Raw genomic sequence first — 17,476 nt, forward strand, 5'->3', positions numbered from 1 at the left:
CTGTCTGCAAGCTGTGCTCTGCAAATAACGTGGCTGTGTGCGTGCCCGGCTAGAGGATGCTGCCCCGGGGACCCAGCCAATGCTCAGGCTCGGTGCCCAACCACCGCTGAAGGGCTTGGAGACCGGGCGGGACAAGTCGCCTTTAGGTAAGGGCTCATGATGAGAAAGCATGAGCTCCCATCGGCGTACGTCGCTCTGTCTCGGCTAATGGTGAAGTGTCACCGGTCCTGTGCACATGCCCCTCTCCTTCCTACATGGAGAAGGAAGAAAAACTCGGTAGGATCCTCTCGTGCTGGGCCTGGGAGCTAGAGACCCCATTACGGCTAGACACAGCCCCGCCCGGTACACAAGGCTTCCCTTCACCGCCCCTCTGGCAAGTTCCAAGTCACCCTTCAAGTCTGGGGCAGGCGGCTGGTTGTCCCCCCAACTCTTCTTCCACTCTTTACACCATTCTAGAAGCTCTGCCTGGTCCCAGGGTTAGCCAGCTCAGTGTCTCAGCCTCCTGTGTGGCTGGACTAGGTTGGTTACATGACCGGTTTCTGGCCTACAAGGGTGAATGGAGGTGAAATTTCCCTTCTGCGGCTCATCCTCGAGGCCGAGGAGCACGCCTGGTCCCTCTGCTCCCCTCTTCTCCTCCCTGCCAGGCCAGTGACAGGGTGCTGGGGCCCAGAGCAGCGTCTCTGGACCATGAGATGGGAGATGGCAGAGCAGCTCGGCTTGGACGTCTCCGGGAGCAGGAGGTAAACGGCTTTGCTGAAGCCACTCTTGCTTTGGGCCCTGCTGCCAGAGCCAGGAGAGCGAGATGTTTGAGAACCGGACTCCTGGGGCTCAACCCCAGGCCGGTTGCTGCCCGTAGCGTGACCTTGGGCAAGTCACTTAACGTGTCTGTGTCTCAGGCTCCTCTCCGGGGGCAAATGAGTCATAAAAATACCCACCGCTGGCTGCCGTCAGGGTCAGATCGTTCTAAATGCCTTGCACATAGTGAGCGCTTGTGTTTACCTTTACAGCAGCTGGACCCGGGGGCTCAGGCAGACGCGAGCCCCTCAGACACCACTCTTTCTGGGATGCTCCTTTGCAGGGCCACGTGTGCTCCATCCGTGCACCCACAGCACCCATGGCCACTCCAGGAACTAATGCTCCTCGTGCGCGTACAAGGCAGAGGGCTTCCATGTGTGTTTATCCACGGGACAAATGTGAGAGGGGACTTCTGAAACATGGAGTGGATTTCCTCATTTAATAAACATGACTCTTCACAGCTACTACATTTTAGGCATAAACAGTGTCTCTCCCATTACCGACTTCTTGTATTAAATTGCGTGAAATAATCTTTAGTGGGTTGATTTGTACAGACTTCCTCCATATATTTTTTCCTGATAATAAAACAAGGAGAAAAAACAATCAGCAAATGCCTGGTTTCCTAAATATTCTACTTTTTGAATATATATATATATATATATATATATATATATATACAATTTGTTCATCCCATCTGACCCCCCTCAGATCATCTCTAGTGCTCCTTTGGGGCCCCCAGTAGCTGTGACTGGCCAACAGTGGATCCACCGGGAAACACGCCTGATTGCCAAACGTACCAGTGGGTCTCTGCCAAGTTCAAGCCCAAAGCTTGATGAACAAGACAGATAAGTAAATAATGTGTTTTTTAACAAGTTCACCTATGGATCCGCATTTGGCATTTTCTGTAGGCGGAGCTCGGAACGCCCCTTGGGGACTATCAGTGTGACAGAGAGACTCCATCTTGCCCTTGGCAGCCTGGGAGCCCCCCCCCCCATGCACTGGGCAGCTACCACCGACCTCCCACCATGTCTGAGCCACATAGCCTCCTGGGAAAAGCCTTCTGACTCCCCCAGGCCCACCCAGTGCCCTCCGCTGGGGCTCCCAGTGCCCTCTGTGTTCTCCATCACCAGCCCCCACGTCTGAGCCGCTGGGGGTCACTAGTGTCTCCGTGAGCACCTCCCAGGGTGGGTCACCTGGTCATGTGGGGACCAGTGGTTTCTAAGCACTTAATTTCTGGCCTGTGGTTCTCCCCTTCCTGTTTGAATTCTATACCAGGACTCCGCGCTGCCCAAGCCGCTGTTGCTAGGGGCCTCCCGGGGTATCCATAGCCCCAGCCCTGGGCCTCTGGGTGGGAAAGAGTCGGGGCAGGTGGACCCGCACAGCCGGCCCGACCCTCCCCACAACTCAGCCGGATGGCCGCACCTGCTCCCCCGACCCCAGCCTCCCCTCCCCCGGCCCCTTCGCCCCGGCCCTCACTGCACGCGCTGCTCCTTGGCCAGGCTGAGGTTGCTGCAGTCCAGAGCCCTGCGCAGGTCGCGCCGTTGGCGCTGCTGCTGGCGCTCCGAGAGCAGAGCGGCGCGCGCCATCTGTACCCTCCGACGGTCCCAGTCCATGTCCCGCTGCCGCTCTTCCTCCTGAAGCCTCTGGAGGGGGGAGAAGTGACTCACCACCACCCGTCCCCAGACCCAGAAGAGATCCAGGGGATCACCTAGGAGACTCTTGGCCTCCCACTTTACAGCTGGGGAAACTGAGGCTGGGGGGGCAGGTGGGTGAGCAATATCGCGCAGGAAATCAGAGCAGACCGCCCCCACCTGCCATCACTGCAGGTGGCCCAGTGGCTTCCCACACTTGGAAGGTGTCAGGCGGCCCTCTGAGGCCTGCAGGGCCAGAAGAGATGGTCCTGACAGCAGCTGCCAGGACAGGGCTCTGAACGCGGGGCCTCCCAGCCGCGACACTACTAGTGGGACGTGCTTTCGAGCACTGGGATCACCTGGTCACTTCTGGAACACGGCGAAGGGACCGCCCCACCCGACAATGGTCTCATGATCTTAGGGGTGAATTTCTGCATCTCAGCTCACTCCCCATGGCCTTCCAGATCCCCTACAAAAACCACTGAGCCTTAGGAGGGGAAACCGGAATAATGCAGAGCGAAGGGGTCACTCCCCGAACCCTGAGTAGTATTATCAGCGGTCCTGAGCGAAAAGAAGCAAAAGCGGGAGGGGGGGGTCTGGGGACGAGCACGTGTCCTCCTGTCCACAGGTTTTAGGGCAGGGCTCCCAGCCACCCAGTGAACAGGGCTGGAATGTCCAGTGGCCCCGCAGTCCCGGGTCCGCAAGCCACCAGGCACAGATAGGCTGGCAGAGGCCCCGGTCCCCCACCCAGGGACTGAGCCGAGGCTGATGCCTGTTTTGTCACCTACGAGACGAGTCATTTGACCTGTCTATACCTCTGTTTCCCTTCCTGCAAAATGAGGCTGCTCGCAGTTGCCCTGAGGCACAACACAAGATGCTTTCGGGAAGAGCACAGGAGGCCACGGGGACGTGCTCGCCTCGGACTCGGAGACAGGCGACCTAACCACCCTGTGCTTGATCTCAGTGTTCCAGACCAGCTCCCTCCGTGCCAGAGGGGACGGGCCGGGCGGGGGAAGAGCCCCGGGGAGGGGCTACAAGGTGCGGGACGGGGAGTATTCCTGAGTGGTGAGACCTACTGTAGGCGTTTCCCCCTTTGTGTTTCTGTCTTAATTTCCTACAAAATTGAAAATCAGACAAAAATGCTGCTCTCGGGACAGATGGTCGACCTTCCCTGCCAGAGAGCCCGGCGGAATCACAGGAGCGAAGGACAGAGCAGGGCCTGGCGAGAGGGACCGATACTCCCGCATCCGATGCCCACCTCGGGGCTCTTCCCACGTTGGGCTGCTCCCCTGCCTCAGCCTGGCTGCCCCCACTCCCACGTCCCCGCTGCCTCTCCCACGCACTTGACCTCCTGGGCCTGGAGGAGAGCAGGCAGGGGAGCCGTCCCACCTGCTCCTCATTCCCTGTCCCTCCCTCTGTACTCGTCTGATATGACACCTGTCACCCCACCACAGGCGGCCGTCTGCTGCCCTGCCCATCCCGCAGGCGGGAGAACTTGCCTTTCCCTGGCTTCTCAGCCATTCCCCCTCCTGAAGACCAGGTGCTGACCTATCCGTCGTCACCCTGGGCAGAACCTACCATTGACCCTCGGACTTCAATGGGCATCGGAACCCCTGGGGGGCTTTCTCAGCCACACACTCTGGCCCCTGCTCCAGGAGGTCTGGGGTGGGGCCTGAGTATCTGCATTTCTCCTAAGTTCCCAGGCCATGCTGATGCTGCTGGTCCAGAGACCCCACTCTGAGGACTTCTGCCCCACCTGCCCCCCATCATTACCAAGAATGCCAGCCTCCCTACTGTCCCCACCTCCAAGTGTCCTGACCCCCAGCACTCTGGCCTGCCTCTTCTGCCCTCTCTCCGGTTCCCTGATTGCAACAGTCATTCCAGTCATTCCGCCCATCACCGCACACCAGGCCCTCCCACCCATGCACCACACACTTTCCACTGTCCTGGCGCTCTTTGTGTCTTCATGTCCCTCCTTGCTCAGCCCAGTGTCCACGGCTGACATCCCCTGGCAGACGCCCTCAGTGCCCTTGAAACTCTCGCTTAGTCAGACTTGGCAGGCAGGCCCTGAGCTTGGTCCCCTTACAGCCGGCCATGGCCAGGAACGGCACTGACTGCACTCACTGGGGATACTTCAAGACCTCCAGCCTCCAAGGGGCCCCTGGCTCTGCCTGGCCATCCTGCCCTCTTACCACAGGCCGTTCCTTTCCGACTTTCCTAAAGGACCGTTAGCACTTGGTTCTCTGTCCTCAAGTCCCCAAATGGACCCCCTCAGCCTCCACCACTGACCCCCCTTTCTATTCCGCAGGAAAGAGGGGCTCCACAAGCCGCCCTGCCCCCACAGTCAAGGATGGTTGGCCTGGACTCCCACCCGCGCCAAGCCTCAACTAGTGCTCCCACAGCCCTGTGCTCCTGCCACCCAGGACACAGGTTCCTACAAGTTCCTGTCAGCATCAATTCCCCTCTCTCTACTGCGTCGTCCTCATGGAGTGACAAGTATGTTGTTATTTCTATAATCTGAAAAACCAAACAACTTTCTCTTGACCCCGTGTCCCCACCAGCTACCACCCCCTTTCCCTGCACCCTTGAGGGCAAAACACTTCGAAAGTGTCTGCACCTGTGGTCTCTGCTTCCTTCCTGCCTGTGACCTTCGGTCACACACACCCCTCCTCCAAGGATGCTCCAGATGGAGGCTGCAGGGACTGGCGCCCGGGGATGGCATTCAGCCACAGCAGCCTAGTGGCAGCGTCTGACCCAGGGGCTCCCCTTGCTGGGCTCCTCCTTCCTCTCTGACTTCCCCTCCTCCAGCCCCTTCACTCTTCATAAACCATGGTAGGGGTGTGGCCTGTCCCATGACTCCTTAGATCCCTTCTCTCTGTCTTCACTCACTCCCTGCGTGACCTTAGCCGGGTTCACTACCTTATATGCTGTCTGTGTGGCCACATCTCTATGCCTTTGCCAGCCGGGACCTTGCTCTGAATTCCAGCTGCTGGCTTTTCTTGGAGGTTGTGGCAGACAGTAGTACTTGCCTCCCTGTAACCATTTTTCTTCCCTCCTTAGTAAAACAACTGCCAGCACCTTACTGCCTAGAATAAACTCCACCTTTCCTGGTTTTCTTTACAATTTGGGGCAACACTGTGACTAAGTGTTATTTAAGGGAATTTGAGTGGAAGTGTCCTGTGAAATTTTGAGAAGTGTCCTTAGAGTGTTCTTCCTCACTCCTTCTTCCTGCTAGATGGGATATGCATGTGATGGCTGGAGCTCAAGCAGCTATTTTGTACTAGGAAGTGGGAGTCAGTTGCCAAATGGCAAAACATTAGTCAGTGACCATGGGGCTGCCATACCAGCCCTGGACTATCTTCGTAAGGATTTGGTCTACATGCAAGAGACAAGTTCTATTTTATTTAAAATGCTGTTAGGGTTTTCTGCCATGATCAGGCACAAACTCATAACAGATACAAATAACCTAATCATTGCACATATAACATATCCAAAGTTGCACTTGGGACTTCGACTCCACCTGCCACCCTGCTCCTCCCATCATCATCCTATCTCAGTAAATGCCAATTCCATCCTTCTCACGGCTCAGGTCTTCTGAGTAATCCTTCCTCCTCTGGGTTTCATATGCCACACCCAACCCTTCAGCCAATCCTTTTCACTCCACTTTCAGAATAAATCCAGAATCCAACCACTTCTCAGCACCCTTGCTGCCAGTGCCCAGCCCCCGCCAGCACCATCACCTTGACCACTACAACATCCTCCCCAGTGATCTCTCTCCTCCCCCAACCCCAACCCCGCCCTTCCTCAACATTGCTGCGGGAGAGAACCTGCTAAGTGTAAGTCAGAGCATGTCACTCCTCTGCTCAAAACCCTCCAGAGCTTCCCATCACAGTCACAGAGAAAGCCAAGTCTTTCCCGTGGACTGCCAAGGCCTTGACCTTGCACCACCCAGGCTGCCTCCTGCACCTGTCCTCACTCCACTCCAGCCACCCGGCTCCTCACTCTTCCCTGAACAGATCAAGCTGGTCCTGCCTCAAGGCCTTTGCCCTTGAATCTCGCCCTGCCTGGTGGTCCCTCCCCAGATATATGCATCCTCCGTTCCCTTGGCCCAGCCTTACTTCCCAAGCACATCGCCCATGTGTGGGGTTATTTGGCTGTTGTCTCCCCCCGCCCACCCAGAACATAAACTCCTCAAAGGGTTCTTCTAGGGACGAGTAGAGCAGCAGCTACAACTAGATGCTGGAGGAAGGCAGCAGGGGGCCCAGGGCTATGTCTGCAGGCTCTGTGAGAAGGGGAGGGGGGCGCACACCAGCTTCTCCTGGACTTGCTGCTTCTGGACCAGGCGGATCTGCTCCAGCTGCTCCTGCGTCATGCCCTTCCAGCGGTCGGGGACCACACGGTGCGGCCCGAAGGAGCTGGCTGCCTGCTGCGGGTTCTCCGAGAGCAGGTCTCCACGCAGCAAGTTGGAGATCTCAGCCAGGTTGTCTTCTTGTTCCTGTTTCTTCTCTCGGATTTTCCTTTCCAGTGACTCGGTGGCCTGCACAGAGGAAGACGATAAGGAAGATGCCCTGAGTGACCCCGTGGGGACTGAGGTACAGGTGGGCACATCTCCCTGCAAGCCCTTGATGGAAGAAGAGATTGCTAAAGTGCACGTGGGACAGGCGGGGGCGGAGACTCCTCAAGCATGGATGCAGGGGGGCCCTCGGACCCCAGAAGCCTGGATGCCAGTGGGCGCATAGTCTAGGCTGAGGGACTCCCCACCTGTTGGTTGTGAGTGTGAGAATCGCACGTTTTTGCACTGATTTGCCAAAGCAGGGAGCTGCCTCCCAGGTTAGGCTGCCATCTCCCATTGTCTTGGCTTCACTCACCTTGGGGCAGGGCTCTGTGCCCCTCCCAGTGGCCGGTCACCCAGACAGAGTGATTCACAATAGTGGTGACTTTTTTTTTTTTTTTTTTTTAAGATTTATTTATTTATTTTAGAGAGCATGTGCATGGGCATAAGCAGGAAGCAGAGGGAGAGAGAATTTCAAGCAGGCTCCCCGCTGAGCAGGGAACCCCATGTGGAGCTTGATTCCAGGACCCTGAGGTCATGACCTGAGCCAACACCAAACACTGGACACTCAATCGATCGAGCTACCAGGCTCCCCCAGACTGAATTTTGGGAAGTGTTTCCCCACTCACCCCAGCGCGAGTTGGCCCGCCCTGACCTAACAGAGTTGGGTGTCATCATTACTCCCCCCATAGATGACAAGACTGAGACTTGGGGGGCTCTTCCCAGGCGGCAGACAAAAGTCTGGTCTTGTTAGCGCACAGCTGGGCTCCGGGCCCTGCGCCTGACGCTGGCACCACGACACCCGACTAACAGAGGCTCACTCTCACCTCCCGGAGGGAAACTCCCCAGAGTGCTCTGGGCGTGTCCTCAGCCCCCAGTCGGAGCCTGGGACGTACCTGGCTCTTGTTGAATTCTTTCACGGCTGTGCAAACTGCCTTTCTGGTGGCGCTTTCCAGATTCTGCAAATGCTTGGCTGTTTCATCAAACTGCAGCCTTGTCTTCAAGCAGAGACCCTCTGCAAAGGAAGCAAAATGCGGCCAAACCTTGATGCGCAGCCCGGCTCCTTCCCAGGCGTGCAGAGCAGAGCGTCTCTTCTCCTGCGGTATGCACAGAGCAGAGGATTCAGGTCAAGCTCTTGGGTGCGGGCACGGGGTGTTAGCGTTCCTACCGGGGATCCCTGATGTCCATCACCCTCACAATGGGCAAGGGAGCTCTGCCGGGGCACCCAAGGGGGCTCCCCAGAGGAGGGGTGTCGGAGGTGGGGGAGATAACCATGCAATCACAGTAGGACTAAAGATGTAGTGTCAGACAGGAGCAGGCTGCCATCCCCGCCCAGATGCTTTCTAACTCTGTGAGCCTGAGCTGTGACCCGTTCTTTCTGAGCCTCCAGCCCTCTCAGGGGAGGCGGGACAACTCCTACACTGCGCGCTGGTTACATCTTTTTAGGAAGTCGCTGATCACAAGTTTCTTCACACGGTGTTGGTGGCCCGTGGTGTCATGATCTCCAAAAACAAAGACCAAACTCTAGTGACGAGTTAGTGGCCTCAGCTCCTCTTGAGCTTCGGCTGCCCCACGTGCCGGTTTATGTCCTCGGCTGGCCCAGGAGCACACACGGACTGTGCGCTTTGCCGGGCACGTAGTGCCCAGTGGTGGGTGAGACGTCCAGGGCTCTTCCCGCCTTCTCGGAACTTACTGTCAGGAGACGAGCAAGGTCATAAACAAGTGAACCCCGAAATATACCTATGAAAGCACATTGCATTAGTGCAAAGGAGGGAAAGGGCGGAGGGCAGGTGCAAAGGGTCGGATGGGATTTGCCAGGATCCAGAAGGGAAAGGAAATCAAGAGGCCGGAATGGAGCGAGCGAGGTAGGGGCCGTACAGTGACGCGGGGTGGGGGTGGGGGGTGCTGAGCGGGAGCCCAGCATGCAGGGCCGTGTAGGCTACAGAGGATTTTGCGTGTTGTTCCATAAGCAATGGGAAGCCACCAGAGGGCTTTAAGCTGGGATGGAGGGAGTGGCGGTGACGTTGCCCAACGTGACATTGTTTCGAAAGCAGCACTGGGACTACTATGTTGAGACTAGACTGGGAAGAACAAGAAAGGAAATGCAGGACAATTAGAGAGCCCTTGGCGTGGTCCCTCCAGGTGAAAAAAGGCGGTGGCTTGGGTCGCCGTGGTGACAGCAGGGTTGGGAGAAACGGACAATTCCAGATACAGCCCTGGGGGAGAAGCTGAGGGCGGCCTGGAGACAGGGGTGCTTCACGGACGCCTCCCAGGTTTGTGGCTGGACTAGGACAGAGTCGTCATCCACTGAGGGGAGGCGAGTGGAGGAGGAACAGAGCCAGAGAGAAATTAGGGTTACTTTCCAGAATGTTCTGAGGTGCCTGGGGCGATGTCCAGGGGTCAGTTCAAGGGGCAAGACCGAGGCTGAGACAAAAGCTCTCAGTCAGAGATGGAAAAGTGGGGCACCTGGGAAGTGGGTGAGATTTTTTTTTGAAAGGCCTACAAATGCATGTTTCAATAGGTAGCTAGGTGCCCAGAACTAGAGAGAGCAGTGAATTAAACAGACAAATCTCCTGCCTTCGCTGAGTTGGGGATGGGATCCTGGGAGGGTCGACAAATACGTAACCGCGTAGTAGGTCAGTAATGACTGCTGTGGAGACCTGGATACAAGAGTGCAGCAATGGGGGAAGGTAGACGGTTGACGTTTAAAATGGTGGTCAGGGAGACTTCTCTGAGAAGATGACATTTCGGCAAAGACCTGAAGAAGGATATGAGGCAGAATATGCAGGTATATAGGGAAATGTTTCCAGGCGGATGAAACGGTTGGTACAAAGGCCTTGAGGCAGAAATGAACGTGACGCCCTTAACATTCTAAGTGGGGCGGCCAGCGCGGCAAGGGGGGGTAAGCGAAAGGCAGTGTGTTGGGGGTTCAGTCCAGACGGAAAACTTTATGGGTCCTTAAAATGAATCTGGCTTTTATTCTGAGTGAAATGAGAAGCTATTGGAAGGTTTTGAGCCAAAGATCTAGCTTAATTTTTAGCAGGCCCATTCTGTTCGCTGGCTTGAGGAGAGATTACAGAGGGACACGGGCAGAAGCAGGGAGACCTCTTCGAGGCTACTGATGTTGATAGCTTGGTCCAGAATGGTCCTCGAGGGGGTGGAGGGAGCTAGTTGCCATATGAGATGATTTGCTGCTGGAGGTGGGTGTGACATTTGAGAGAAAGGAAAGAATCAAGATGCCTTGGGGTTGGGCCCTAGGTGCAGAGGAGGTGCAGAGGGTCCCGGTGAGCAATGGCATGGGAGGTTTGGAAGGAGAGGAGAAACCAGCAAAGGGCCTGGGGAGGAGCGCAGGGCAGAGGGTGTGTCCTGGAAGCCAGTGGGAAGGGAGTGTTCCCAGGAGGAGGAAGCGGTCGGGATGGCACGGGCTGCGGATGGAGAGGTCTGAAAACCCAGCTGGGGTGGGGCAGCATGGAGGTCCCGGTGACAGTTCGGGAGAGGCCAGGCAGGTTTGGGACAGGGCGAGGGCAGAAGTGTGGTGGGGGTGGGCCATCTGGGGAGACATCACTCCTGGAGAGCAGAGCAGGAAGAGAAGGGGGGGAGGCTGGGAGGAGGGCGAGCTGCCCAGGAAGCCTGCAGGGAAACCACCAGCCAGGCAAGGTGGGGGCCTCGCTCCCTGTCACAGCTCCTGTTCAGTCTTCACCAAAGCACTTCTTTGTCCTGTCCCCTCGCTGGCACATGCATGAGAGCAGTGACACTCTACTCTGGGTTGCCGCATCTTCCTGGCATGAGAAGTCGCCAGAGATCGGAAGCTGTTGGGAGCCACGCGCAGAGACTCTGGTAAAGCAGAAACCACCGGAGTGCTGGCAGGATGTCCTGGACTTACAGTGCCCTCCAGGAGAGAGGCCGTTTCTGGCCTTGGAGGCTCTTCCAGAGAGGCTCTCTGGGCCTGGAGGGTCTGGGGAGGGCACGCGATGACAGCGTCCTTGGCTGCACCGCTCAGACCCTGTAGGGAGTCTAGCGCAGCCCTTAACAGCCCCAGCAGCATCGGCGTCTTCCCCGCAGACTCTAAGCACGCCGAGGGTAGGGCGCGTGGCACTCCGAGTTACGGGGCACCCCAGCACCCAGCTGGAGCCCGGGCTCGGGGTCCAAGGTCAGAGCCGCTCTCCTACATGACTGACATATGACCGAAGACATTTAAGTCCTGGAACGCCAGCTGACACTGGTCAACACAGCACATTGGTAGGACTTAAGAGACAAAAGGAAGCTGGGGAAAGGACCAGGGGGGCCGGGCTGCTGAAGACCGTTTTCAGAGCCATGTGTCTTCCTCGCTGCATTACCTGCACTTCTGTGCTGGGCGCGGGCGTCCTCCCACTCCCTCTGCTGCTGCAAGGACCATTCTCGGTTCTGTTCCTCCTGGAATTTCTTCCTCTCGCGGAAGTTTAAATCCTCTCCCATGAATCTCTGCATTCCTGACACCGTATTCCGGATATCATTCTCCGACTGCCTAGCTGGAAGGTCTTTCCTAAGGGCTAGGGGGTCTGATAGGTCAAATTCACGGCGCATTTCTGGCCTCTGGAAGTGCTGCTGGAACTCACTGATGGCTTTACAGAGGCTTTTCTTATCCCTCCTTTCCCGGCCTTCTAATATGCATGTGATTTTGTCATTGTGCCTCATTTCAGCAGCTAGAAGAAATAGAACAAATCCGTAAAATTAAGGTTTGGAGGGAAAAAAATTTGAATCTGCTTTAAAAAATAATTTTTGGTGATTCTAAAAGTAATAAAAGCCTCTGAAAAGGTAACACAAGCATCAAAGAATTAGTATTCTGAATATATAAAGAATACCTACAAATCAGTTTAAAAAACCAAGCAGGGACGCCTGGGTGGCATAGCTGTTTAAGCAACCGACTCTTGATTTGGGCTCAGGTCATGACTGATCACGTCAGGAGTTAGGATCAGTTCTTCATGAGAACCCTGTTTAAGATTCTCTCCCTCCTTTGGCCCCTCCCCCTCCACGCCTGCACACACACGCTCTCTCTCAAAACAAACAAACAAACAAAAACACCAAAAATCAAAGTAAAAAGTGGGCCAAGAATAGGATCAGGCAAATCACTATAAAGAAACCCAAATGATCACTATGCTTCTGAAAAGATGGCTGGCCTTACAAGATGGGAACCATCTGATAAATTGGCAAAATATTTAAAATGCAAATAATAGCATATATTAGTAAGGACATTAGTAAGGATAGTAAGGAGACAAGAGTTCTCATTCACTGCTTGGGAGAGTGCAACTTGGTACACTTACAACTTTGGAAAGCAAGTTGTCGATATCTCGTAAAACTGAAAACACGCACACACAATGACAGTTCCACTCCTAGGTATCTCTCGCCTATGTGTACTAGGGACACAATACATGCCTGGTCATTGCAGCATTGTTTGGAAAAAGTGTAAATCAGCCATGAGTAAGGGAATGAATAAAGAAATAGTGGCTAATTCATATAATAAAATACCAAAGATAATTAAAATGAACATTCTACATGCAGATCACAGATTAATTTTTTAAAGATTTTATGTATTTGTCAGAAAGAGAGAAAGAGAGAGCACAAGCAGGGGGAGCAGCAGGCAGAGGGAGAAGCAGGCTCCCCATCGAGCAAGGAGACTAACTCAGGGCTCGATCCCAGAACCTGGGAATCATGACCTGAGCTATAGGCAGATGCTTAATTGATAGAGTCACCCAGGTGTCCCTATTTTTATTATTTTTTTTAAGATTTTATTTATTTGAGAGAGGGAGAGACAGATTGTGCAAGTGAGGGGAAGGGGCAGAGGGAGAGGAAGAGAAGATACACTGCGGAGCCAGGAGCCCGACGACAGGGGCTGATCTCAGGAACCTGAGATCTTGATCTGAGCCAAAATCAAGGGTTGGGCACTGAACTGACTGAGACACCCAGGCATCCCATGACTGATTAATTTTAAAAATATGTTAAATAAAAAAAAAAATCCAAGGGATCCATTCAATGTATTTGTGTAAGATTTAGGTGAAATTTTAAAACACCCACAAAAAATTTTATGTTGTCATGAATATGTACATAAATAGTACAATATTATAAGAAACATGCATAGAAATGATGTACCTGTCTGAGGAAGGAGGAAGAGGGGAGATGAGGTGGGGGAGAGCTCTATCTACCTATCTATAGCTATACCTACACACATGCAGGGCTTATATATATTTATGTATACATTTAAACATTTATACATTTTATATATAATTATAGCATTTATTTATCTGTAGCTATACATACACAAACATACATATATAGCATTTAATTCTCAAAAAGAATTTTTTTAAGATTTTATTTATTTATTTGACAGAGAGAGAGAGACCACAAGTAGGCAGAGAGGCAGGCAGAGAGAGGGAGGAGGAAGCAGGCTCCCCGCCGAGCAGAGTGCCCCATGTGGGGCTCGATCCCAGGACTCTGAGATCATGACCTGAGCCAAAGGCAGAGGCTCAACTCACTGAGCCACTGAGGCGCACTAGAAAATAATTCTTAAAAATAAGATATCTAAAGCCAGTTTGGCAAAATATTAACATCTAATCTGGTAGGGGGTATGTATGTGCCTGTCCTATTGTTCCTGTAAGTTTGAGTTATTTTTAAACATAACACACAAAAAAGTGAACTGTTCAGAAACTAGAGAAGAAAATAAACCTCACTCATATTCTATCACTCCAACATCACCACTGCTTACATTTTGGTATACTTTCCTTCTGTCTTTTTCTAAGCTTATTTTTAAAAATATGTTCTCACATTTAGTTGATAGCCCATGGTATATACAATTTTGCATCCTGCTTTTTTTCTTTTTAAAAAATCCTTATGGGGGCACCTGGGTGGCTCAGTCAGTTGAGTGTCTCTTGATTTGGGCTCAGGTCATGATCTCATGGTCATGAGATCGAGCCCCATGTTGGGCTCCACAATGTGTGAGGAGTCTGCTTGAGATTCTCTCCCTCTGCCCCTCCCCCTGCCCTTGCTCTTACTACTCCCTGTCAAATAAGTGAAGAAATATTTTTTAAAAAAATAAAAAATCCTTATGGTACTTAAAAAAACTAAGCTGGCATTGTTGCACCCGATGTGGGAAATGAATTCTATTTGAAATTTTTACCTCTGCTAGCACGCTCTCATATCCAGCTCTGAGTAAATGCAGGGGTGTGAGCTAAGAGGGTGTGCATGTCATTTCGTGCAAGCAGCTGTCCCCAGGAGGCCTGGAAGTTTTGTGCAGAGAATGGTGTGTGTTTAGGGTTTTTCATATCCAGTTTTTAAAGAAAACCAATAAAAATGTACATTTACCCTCAAAATAGATTTCCTACACTCACATAGATTGCCTTTCGAGAGAGAGAGAATCAGCACATTAATTGAGCACAGGCAACTGTGAAGTTGTAAGAGGAGGACGAGGTGTGAAAATGACAAGTTTTACATATTCGAAGACACGAGGACTGGATGCTAGAGGTACACGGCCCTAACCTGCTGGGCAGGCTTCAGGAAATGCTCACCAAAAGTTTCATGTCTAGCTTTTTCAGTTGCTTCTTTTATTTTCTGGTCACGAACCTGAAGATCCCAGGCTTCTGTGTCTCCCTGGCAAGGGAAACAAGGGGAGACGAGCTACAGATCATTTTAGTCCGACGATGACCATCGTACTTACCCCTTTACAGCCTTGTTCCACTGTTAACTGGTCGTCTCAGGTACCCATCAGGTCTTTTCATACCTGGATGCCTTTGCTTGCAGCTGGATCTGCAGCCTGTCCCCAGAGCTCCTTTCTCCCCTTGTCCTAGTCAACAGATACCTTCAGAATACAGCTTAGCCAACACCTCCTCCGGGAAGCCCTCTCTGACTTCCTCTCCCAGGCCCAGTCCGTGCTCCCCTGACCTCCTGCGCGCCCCTCCCTCCCGGCACTGCATAGCCGCGCACAGTCATGCGACAGGGCCTGCCTCTCCTCTCCCCCGTGGGCCACGAACTGTGCAAGACCCGGCAGGGATGCCCTGATCCCCGTTGCCTGGGACCAGCTTAGGCCTGCCACAAAGCAGGAAGGCCACTGGCGTTTGTCCGATGGATGGACTGGAAGGAGCCCCCGACGACGCAGAGAATCTGGCTCAGAGCAAGGAGACCCGCGCGCCCCGGCCTCCGCGGAGCCGCCCCCGCGGGCCAGCCAGCCCCTCCCTGCTGCAGGGCTCCGGGCGCCTCTCGGGCCGGGAGAGCGCGCGGCATCGGGTCTGCGAGGGCCTTCCCCGCCCTCGGCGGTCGGCACCACCAGCCCGTCTCCCCCAGCAGCGGCTCGCGGCTCGCGGCGGCGCCCGATCAGCGGCCCCGGGGCGCGGGTTCGCCTCCGCGGTCCCGCCGCCCGCCTCCCTCGTCCCCGCCCCGCGCGCGCCGCCCCGGCCCGGGGACCTCACCCCGATGATCCTGCTCCTGGCGTCGAAGATCCGTTTCTGCCGGCACAGCTCGTCGTGCCTCCTCCTGCCCAGAGCCAAGGACTGCTCCAGGTCCCTGGGCTGCGCCAGCGCCATGACGGGAAGCGGCGAAGAGCCCCTAAGGGGATTTTAAGGCGCGCGGGATGAAAAGGGACACGGATAAAGCTCGCTGCGGCCTAAGCGAGGCTGGTGCGGCGGCGAGGCGCGCGGCCTCCTCAGCTCTGCGCGCGGCTTCCGCTTCCTCGCGGGGCGCGCGGGCCGCTTTCCTCCGAGACGCAAACCCGGTTGCTTAGGAACGGCGCGGGGCCCGCCGGGCGCTCACCCTCCTCTCGCGAGACTCCGCGGGGCCCTTCCCGCGCTTTTCCGGCCGGCGGCGTGTGGGGCAGCCGCTTGAGGCGCGGAGGGCGCAGCCATGGGCCGCCTGGAGGTGCTGCTCGTGGAGAACTTTAAGTCGTGGCGGGGCCGCCAGGTCATCGGCCCTTTCAGGAGGTTCACCTGCATCGTCGGCCCCAACGGCTCCGGTAACTGGGACCCTGAACGCGCCGGCCCGCCCCGCCCGTCCAGGCCCCACTTTGCCCAAGGGGACGTGAGGGTGACCTCGCGTGTGGGACTCGGGCCGTTGCTGCCCACGGGCCTCGGCCAGCCTCACCCCTTCACCCGCACCCGCCCTCCGCCGCCGGACCGAGACCCTCCCCCTCCTCGGGACCCGGAGCTTGACCCTCTGCCCTCGCCGCCCGGGCCCCGCCCCGGCCCCCGGCCCCGGGGCCCACGCTCGCCTGGACCACAGACCCCTACGGTCTCCGTCGCTTGGACCCAGCCTTCTCTCTCCAGCCCTCGGCCCTCCGCAGCCCGCACCCCGGAACCCGACCCTCCCCCTCCAGCCCCGACGCCAGCCTCTGCCTCGGCCGCCGCCGCCCAGAGCCGACCTCGGCCGCCGCCCCCGGCCCCGGCCCCGGCCGCAGTCCCCCTCCGCCGGACCCGCACCCGCAGCCACCCGGCCCTCGCTCGCCCGCAGGTGCCTGCCCTCACTCTCTGCCCGGCTCCCAGAAGCCCACCTTTGCCCACTGACCCTCGACCTTTCCCCCACCCCCGCGCCAGCCCTCCGGGGCCCAGACCGAGACCCCGACCCTCGCCCTCCAGCGCCCGGTGTTCGCCCCCAGGTGCCTGCCCTCGCCCTCGCCCTCTGCCCCCCGGCCCTCACCTTCAGCTGCCCGGCCCTTCGCCGCCAGGTGCCTACCCATGCCTTCTGCCCGACCCCCGGCCTTCCGGCACCTGGACCCGGGCCCTCGCCCTCCCACCCCCGTACTCGGCCCTCCCCCGAGAGGTGCCCACCCTTGCCCTGTGCGGCTGGGCCCCGACCCGCCTCCGCACCCAGCCCCAGGTCTGCGCAGGACCCTCCTCTCCTTTGCCCTGGCTCCCCGGGCTTTGCCGGTTTCTCCTCCCGCGCCGAGCCCTAGTCCCCTCTCACCGGGGGCACGGCTGTCCTTGTAAAGCAGACCCAGGATTCCGAACCCCGTGACATCAGACCGCTTGCTTCCCCCTGGCTTCTTACGCGGCACCAGGCGAAGCGCAAGCCACAAAGAACACGATCGGGCGGGAGGTAGGAAGTGACCCTGCGCGTCCTGAAGCCAGTCTGCGAGGCCCCAGTTGAGATAAGGCCCCAGTGGGGGTCAGCGCGGGCGCTTCGGGCTCAGGGTGTGCAGGCAGCGAGGGGTCTCTGTTCCGTCGGAAGATCCGCCGGCAGAGCCTTCCCCGCGGTCTCTCTGAAGTGGTCAGACACAGAGGGGCCGGTGTCCCTCTGTGTAAAGGGATTTCATCAGTCTTGGGCCTTTGCGGACCTCCTGTTCCTGCTCGCCGTCGGTTGTGTGTGTGTCATGAGCTGGGGCAGGTCTAGGTGACATGCGGTCTCTGCCGCGATGCCCTTACTGGCTACCTCATGGCTTGACACAGACCCGCTTGACACAGGGACTCCGTCTTGCCCGCTGCACCTCTCGTCTCCTCCAAAGATCCAGTGAGAGAGAGCTAAAGGAAGTAATTGGTTTTAG

General features: G+C 56.1%; 2 protein-coding genes across 3 annotated transcripts in view; one reads left to right on the top strand and one right to left on the bottom strand.

Annotated features, from left to right (window-relative positions):
* Positions 1–1,215: 1,215 nt before the first annotated feature.
* On the bottom strand, positions 1,216–15,733 carry RIBC2 (RIB43A domain with coiled-coils 2). 2 transcript variants are annotated; one of them, XM_059401788.1, is made up of 7 exons: positions 15,414–15,731; positions 14,517–14,598; positions 11,316–11,660; positions 7,875–7,993; positions 6,736–6,963; positions 2,272–2,438; positions 1,216–1,370 (listed from the first exon to the last, which is right to left on the bottom strand). In XM_059401788.1, the coding sequence occupies exons 1-7, from the start codon at positions 15,525–15,527 to the stop codon at positions 1,292–1,294; spliced, it is 1,134 nt and encodes a 377-aa protein (XP_059257771.1). In that variant the 5' UTR covers positions 15,528–15,731; the 3' UTR covers positions 1,216–1,291. The 2 variants fall into 2 exon arrangements, with proteins under 2 accessions (XP_059257771.1, XP_059257772.1); XM_059401789.1 differs by lacking the exon at positions 2,272–2,438 and having other exon boundaries at positions 15,414–15,733.
* A 98-nt stretch (positions 15,734–15,831) lies between these two features.
* SMC1B (structural maintenance of chromosomes 1B) overlaps positions 15,832–17,476 on the top strand; it is a 76,149-nt gene continuing 74,504 nt past the window's right edge. Inside the window, exon 1 of the mRNA XM_059401799.1 lies at positions 15,832–15,952. Within this exon, the coding sequence (XP_059257782.1) occupies positions 15,844–15,952 (109 nt within the window). The 5' untranslated portion in view covers positions 15,832–15,843. The remainder of the gene's footprint in view (positions 15,953–17,476) is intronic.

This window comes from Mustela nigripes, chromosome 6, assembly GCF_022355385.1.
Source record: "Mustela nigripes isolate SB6536 chromosome 6, MUSNIG.SB6536, whole genome shotgun sequence".
Taxonomy (NCBI): Eukaryota; Metazoa; Chordata; class Mammalia; order Carnivora; family Mustelidae; genus Mustela; species Mustela nigripes.